Source organism: Dichomitus squalens (genome assembly GCF_000275845.1).
Source record: "Dichomitus squalens LYAD-421 SS1 unplaced genomic scaffold DICSQscaffold_63, whole genome shotgun sequence".
Taxonomy (NCBI): Eukaryota; Fungi; Basidiomycota; class Agaricomycetes; order Polyporales; family Polyporaceae; genus Dichomitus; species Dichomitus squalens.
In genome coordinates, this window is record NW_006766945.1 from 161134 (window position 1) to 168612 (window position 7479).

General features: G+C 56.8%; 2 protein-coding genes across 2 annotated transcripts; both read left to right on the plus strand.

Annotated features, from left to right (window-relative positions):
* Window positions 1–877: 877 nt before the first annotated feature.
* DICSQDRAFT_21819 (uncharacterized protein) lies at window positions 878–1495 on the plus strand (the record flags this gene model as incomplete). The annotated part of the gene is made up of 1 exon (XM_007370225.1): window positions 878–1495. A coding segment is annotated over one exon (618 nt), but the record flags the coding sequence as incomplete, so codon positions are not given.
* A 4010-nt stretch (window positions 1496–5505) lies between these two features.
* DICSQDRAFT_174390 (uncharacterized protein) lies at window positions 5506–6414 on the plus strand (the record flags this gene model as incomplete). Its single annotated transcript, XM_007370226.1, has 1 exon — window positions 5506–6414. One exon carries the CDS (start codon window positions 5506–5508, stop codon window positions 6412–6414), a length of 909 nt encoding a protein of 302 aa, XP_007370288.1.
* Window positions 6415–7479: the final 1065 nt, after the last annotated feature.

Sequence of the window (7479 nt, forward strand, 5' to 3'; positions counted from 1 at the left end):
TACATCTACTCGTTGGGGCCAGGGAACTATACAAATCTCACCTTTGCATCATTCAAAACGGATACGGGTCCCCTGACGCTAGTGCCGATTCCGACTATTCGGCGACTCTACGCAACTTCCACCTGGACTAGGTACTCCTCCGCATGAATACGCAGCGGACCGATTGTGCCCAACGTATTCACCGATACGACCCCGAGAATCGACACGACATCAGCTTCAATAGAGAAGGACAGAACAGGTGCAATTGCAATAACCACCTGTGCCCCAACCAATATAACGGACAGAGCAGCCCCAACGTCACCACCGGAAACGCGCCACAGAAAAGGCAGGAAGCTTGATCCGAATGACTTGGGCCCTCAATCAAACAACAGCCCCCTCCCCTCCGCGCAGCCCTGCTACCCACCGCACTAGTTCCCTACCAGACGTAGCGAACGAGCCCACCGAGGCTACACCCTTGTCGGAAGACAACCCCGCTCCTCGAGACGACGAAGAAACCGTCACCCCTCTCCGCGGTCTTCTCCAAACACACCCGGACGAACCAGACAGCGACGCGGACACGACAACAGAATCTATAGACACTACTATGTCCACAACACAGCAAGAACAAGCTCGGACCCAGAGGCTCTCGTTCCGAGCAACGAATGAGCCGAGTATCCCAGACATACCACCTCGTTCCAGCCTCCCCAGCTTCCAGCTCGGAAACTTGTTCACTCCACAAGACAGCATCTCCTCTCTACGCCAGGCGACAGGGGCCCAACCCGGTCAAACCACTCACTACGCCAGCAGTGGAGTCCCGACAGCACAACCTGTGATACCACCTACTACTGCTGCACTGACTAATCGCCCTCCTTCGCCCACTGGTCTGCCTCAAGGACTTGGCGGACCTCCGCAAGGTGGCGGACCACCTCAAGGAGGTGGACCCCCCCACGGCGGCAGACCCCCTCCAGGTGGCGGACCCCCTCAAGGACCTGGCGGACCACCACCTGTGGCTCCTCTCGGCGTACCAGGCATCCCCGCCGACCGAACCAAAGTCCGCGCCCCCAATGTTTTTGATGGAGATCGCGACAATCTATGCACCTTCCTCAATGAACTCTTCCTGTTCTTTGAGGCACGACCAGCCGACTATGCCACAGACCAGAGCCGCATCGTCACCGCCCTAACGTTCATGGATGGACCGAAGGTGATCGCCTGGAAGGACAGATACATCGCTCAGGTCCGACGAAACGGTTGGAACACCTGGAATGCGTTCGAGATGGTCTTACAACAGACCTTCCAGCCCATCGAAGAAGCCGCTACGGCCGCCTCCAAGCTGTACCACCTCGACTACCGACCTGCCGCACCAGACACCTTCAACGCGGAATTCTTCCGCCTCTGTGCCCTCGCCGGTATACTCGAAGACAGTGCTCAGCTGTCCTTTTACAAGGAGCGTCTCCCAGAAAGCATGCGACGACGGGTTCGCCTCACATACCCCATCCCCACCACCGTTAACGAGTGGGCAGCACGGGTGTTGGAGATCGAACACTCCAACTACGAGGAACGAAACCTGCGCCAACTTGAGGGACGCTCTCGCAACGACCGACAGGGCCAAGGCACAAAGGGACAGTCCGCTCGTACCAACCCCATACGACGAGTCGACACTCCAGCCATGAAGGAAGACAGAGAGAAGAAGCAATGCTTCTACTGTCACAAGACTGGTCACATCACACACGATTGCCTTAAGAAGAAGGCGGACAACTGTGCCAAGGGACGACAGCCTGGACAGAAGAAGCGGAAGGTGCGCAAGGTCGATGAACTAGAGGATGGCGAGGTCGCTGACGATGAAGACAATGGCGAAGACACACCTGACAAAACAATCAGTCAGGTCGACGTAGACGATTCAGATGAGGGTTTTTGAACGGGCAGTCTTCGCCAACAGAAGAACCGCCCTCTGACTGTATTAGTATCTCGTTTGTTGCCACTACAGAACGACAACGTCAATCTATTCTTATCCCGGGCAACATCAAGTACAAATCTACAAGTGTCGGAGCTCATGCGTTCATCGATTGCAGAGCAAGCACTTCTCTCCTTAACCGGAATTTCGCCAAGAAGCACAAACTCCCTCTCATCACCCTACCCTACCCCCTTTGTTTCACCAATGTCGATGGCACCGCCAACACGGCCGGACCAGTCACCCAGAAATTCGTCGGCCACTTTCAAATCAATAGCCACGAGATCCCCACCGAACTCTACGTCGCAGACTGCGGCCGGGATGACATCATTCTCGGAATGCCATGGCTAATCCAGTATAACCCCCATATCGACTGGGTACAGGGCAAGGTCCGGTTTGACGCCAAATACCTGCGGGCAGAACAGCGACTTTGGGAATACCACCAGCGCCCCTCAGGGAATCCCCGTCGACACCTTACCGCTTTCCTTCATGGAGACATCCATCCCGAATGGAACCCTTCTGCCACCATTTGACAACTCATCATTGGAGACACCGCCATCGCTCGCACCACCGTATCAACCCAACTGGCCGTCGACGCAGGGTCGAAGGCAGCTGACGTCAAGGCTCCTGTGGCCATCCCAGACTACTTCAAAACCTATCACCAGGTGTTCGAGAAGAAGGCGGCTGAACGAATGCCCAAGCCCCGGGCCTGGGATCACCCCATCGACCTGCGACCCGACTTCAAACCCCGGGACTGCAAGTTGTACCCTCCGTCCTCGCTCAAGATGCAGGAACTTCGGAAGTTTATCGACGAGAACCTAGCCAAGGGGTACATCCGCCCATCCACCTCACCAATGGCATTCCCGTTCTTCTTCGTGGACAAGAAGGATGGCTCCATGCGACCCATCCAGGACTACCGCTACCTCAATTCTGGCACAATCAAGAATGTCTACCCCCTTCCCCTGATCAACGATCTCATCGACAAGTTGCAAGGGGCCAAATACTTCACAAAGTTGGACGTCCGTGCTGGGTACAACAATGTCCGCATCAAAGACGGTGATCAGTGGAAGGCTGCCTTCAAGACCCCCCTTGGGCTCTACGAGCCAACTGTAATGTTCTTTGGGTTATGCAACGCCCCGGCAACTTTCCAAGCGATGATGAACGACGGCTTCAAGGACATGATTGCTGAGGGATGGATCGTCATCTACATGAACGACATTCTGATATTCTCCAAGACGGAGGACGTCCACCATCGTCGAACGCAGCGGGTCGTTCAGCGTCTCATCGAAATGGACCTATTCCTCAAGCGCAAGAAGTGCGTGTTCGACGCTAGTGAAGTCAAGTTCCTGGGCACCATCATTCGTGAAGGATCACTTGGCATGGACCCGGTCAAGCTCGACGGCATCCGCACCTGGCCTGTACCAACCACCGTCAAACAAGTCCAGAGCTTCCTCGGATTCTGCAACTTCTACCGACACTTCATCCGTGACTACAGCAAGATCGCTCGACCACTCACACAACTCACCCGCAAAGATCTACCCTTTCAATGGACACCCGAATGTCAGGTTGCATTTGACACGCTTCGCAACCTGTTCCAGCAGAAGCCCATCCTTTGCATGGCCGACCTGTCCGGAGCCTTCCAGATCGAATGCGACGCCTCCATGTTCGCCACTGGGGCCGTCCTCCGCCAACAGAATAGCAACCAAGACTGGATGCTGGTAGCGTACCTATCCCACGCCCTCTCGCCTGCGGAACGCAACTATCAGATCTACGACAAGGAGCTCCTAGCAGTTGTTCGCGCGTTCGAGACCTGGCAACACTACCTCAAAGGATCCCTCCACGTTATCCAGGTCATTTCTGACCACAAGAACCTCACCTACTGGCGGTCCGCGCAGAAGCTGACCCGACGCCAGGCCTGATGGAGTGCATTCCTCGGCCAGTTTCACTTCGAAATCCACCACCACGGTGGGAAGACCTTGACCCAAGCCGACACCCTGTCCCGCCGCCCCGACCATGCGGATGGGAAGCATGACAACAAGGACGTTGTCATCTTAAATGACGGGGTATTTATTCGAGCTGTCACTGATGATCTACTGCTACGAATCAAGGACACCACCCGGAAAGACACCAAGGTGGTACAGACTAGCCGTCATGGATGTCTAACCCTTGTCAGGCCACCTCCGTACGGCAAACCTGAAGACTGGAAGCTGGACGATGGAGTTGCCAAGTACCAGGGCAAGATCTACATACCTCCGAATTAAAACCTACGATGCGACATTGTCCGGATACATCACGACCCGGCAATAATGGGCCACCCTGGACAAGACCAGAACATCGAACTCATCTCCCGCCAGTACAGTTGGGGCGGAATGGAAAACTTCATCCGCAAATTCGTGCAGGGATGCGCCATCTGTCAAGGATCCAAGGTTAACACCCACCCCGTGAAAGCTCCTGCCATGCCTATTCTCCACGCAGGGAACACGCGGCCGTTTTCAGTCATCACCATGGATCACATCACGGGCCTTCCAACGTCCAACAGATTCAATGCCATTCAAGTGGTAGTAGATCACGACACCACCAAGGGCGCAGTCATCACCCCCTGCACCATCAATGTCACCGCCTTGGAAGCAGCCGAACTACTGTTCCGGGATGTCTACAAACGGTTTGGAGCCCCTCAGAGGATCATATCCGATTGAGGACCCCAGTTCGCGTCCGGGGTTTTCCAAGAACTGCAACGACTCGTAGGAGTCAAGACTTCTCGATCCACAGCGTATCACCCCCAGACGGACGGACAGACAGAACGAGTCAACCAGGGGATCGACTTGGCTCTGCGCATCTACTGCCTCAACAACCCGGACAGCTGGTCGGACAAACTCCCCGCCTTCGAGTTCTGCCACAATCAACGCAAGCACTCCGTTACGGGCAAGTCTCCGTTCAAACTCATCATGGGCTACAACCCCGACGTATTCCCCAACTCCCTCTCTCCATCCACGCACCCAAGTGCAGAAGAACAAATCCAGCAACTCCTCGAAGACAGAGCCAATGCGGAAGCCACGCACAATTGAGCAGCGGAGATCATGGCCCGAAGGGCTGGAACCAAGCCAGTCACGTTCAAGAAAGGCGACAGGGTCCTCCTCGAATCAACCAATCTCAGACTCCCCTATCCCCACCAAAAGCTAGCTCCAAAAAGGGAAGGACCCTTCGAGATCGACGAGATCACCGGTCCAGTCACGGTTCAGCTGAAACTCCCCAAGGCCTGGAAGATCCACGACGTCTTCCATGTGAATCTACTCACACCTTATCAGGTCACCAAGGAACACAGTCCAGACTACCCCAGACCGCCCCCAGAGACCGTAGAAGGCGAAGAAGAATGGGAAGTCGAGGCTATCTTAGCCCATCGGAAACGTGGGAAAGGCTATCAATACTTCGTCTCTTGGAAGGGCTGGCCTAGCAGCAAAAATTCGTGGGTTTCCAGGAAAGAGATGACCAACGCGCTGAAGCTCCTCACCAAGTACAAGAAGCAACAGCGACTCTAGGGAACAACCCCCAACCCACCCTCTCTCCCACCAATCCACACCATGCCGCAACTCGCCTCCACCTACCGCGCTGCCTCCGAAGACGTCCCCACCTCCCAATGGTTCCTCGACCACGACTTCCACCTTTCCTTCCTCCACCTACCCGGCAACAAAATTGCCGGATACGGTCAGACCTCCCAACGCCAATACGTTGGGTGGCTCCTTCTCCAACCCAACCCGGAGTTGCGCAACGTCCTGGAATGGCGATTCCAGGACGTCCCGCCCGCCTTTCATGCCTGGGCCATCTACGGCGAGTCGGTCGTCACCCTCACCCATCTCCAGACCCTCAACTGGGACGTCGGCGAGCTCACCGACCCGTCTGGCCAACGACGGGCCTACGACACCATCTCCCAGCTGCAGGCCATGATGATCGCCATGTCCGACCACACCTTAAATATTGTTTGCACCCCCCATCATCTTTTCCTCATCGCTGACCTCGTCAATCACATAGAGCAGGTTGACCGCGAACACGAGCGGACCTGGCTGGAGCGCGTCATCGCCAACAATGACAGCCAAGCCGCCTCACCTATCCCCCCCACCCCGCCTCTGCCCGCCCTGGAATGGGGAAACCCGGCCGACGTCTCCGGGTGGGGCGACACCAACGTCGACTGGAGCAACACTAACTGGGGGAATGTCCCCATGGACGAGGCCGACATGGAGTGGTCCCCCCCTGTACAACCTCCATGGCGCTCCCCTCCACCCCGCGACTCCCCCTCCCCAACACCGCAGCATCTCTGCCCAATGCCCGCTCGCCTACGCTCCGGCGTGCCACCTCCAACCCGTACGCGCCCTTCTCCCCGCTCTCCCAGCCCCACCCCCCGCTCCCTAAGCCCCGTCGATGAGAACGAACCCCACTTTGCCATGGTTGTCGACCCCGCGTCGCCCCTGGAGTGGCCAACCTCGGCCGTCTGAACGGTCCTCGGCACCATCGGCAGAGGCGACCTCACCAACACCACCGACCCTGACGCCCTGTCCGCGCCCCCTGACCCTCCAACCCCGCCACTTCGCCAACGCACCCCTCGCACCCCCCGTACCCCGCCCCCGCCCCGGGCCCCACCACAGTCCGCTATCGGACGCCCCTCCTGGGTCACCCAGCATACGGGGGGGCCCTCCTCTACGAGGAGTGACTCCCGGACGGCTGGCAAATCGGGCCGGAAGAACCCCGTCACGTCGGCAGCCACCCTTGGGAGTGGCGTATCTTAGGCCACCTCAACGGGACTGTGTCACAGTTTTCTCGTGCCACGTGACCTGGGGGTCATGTGTACTGGGACAGACGCTCACCTTGACCACGGGCAACTTGTATCGGAAAATGGAGGGGCCAGGATCGAACCCCAGACCTCGTGACGGGCAGGAGCGCCCATCCTCACTCACTGGCAGGTGACTGATGTGACAGCAGGAGCGCTTACTCATTGGGAGGGGTCCGGACTCGGCACGACTCAGGTATTAGTCGTAAAGTCACCATGAGGCAGGTCAGAGGGTAGGACATGAGGCAGAGAACTCTGATCAAACAATGGTCAATAGGTACCTGGTCTGTGCACCGTTGTATTAGTATATATAGTAGGGAATCTGAGGCAGGGAACCTCGAGCTTGATCTTCTCGTCGATTCCCCATCTCCTCTGTAGGTAGCTAGCAGCCCTACCTTCTACTGCCCCTTCTAGTCTAGGGAATACACCTCTTCACATCTCTTGCTGTGTCACCTCTGGTTGCTTCGCTTCTCAGCACCAACCTCTGCATCAGTAAGCTTTGCCCTTGTTTGTTTTGGTGGCACAGCTCGTTGGCTGTGACATTAGATCAAGTCTCTTACCCATCCCCTCCGTGGAGTGTCTCAACCACTTGCGGACCGGATCTCTCTCCCCAGGAGTTTTTTGAAACGTTTATCATCCCCCCCCACTACTCCTTCCATCCGACTCGGACCTACCGGAGTTTACCCGTCGTCACTTCAAGAGACACGGTCACCTCGACGTCCAGTCCCAGATT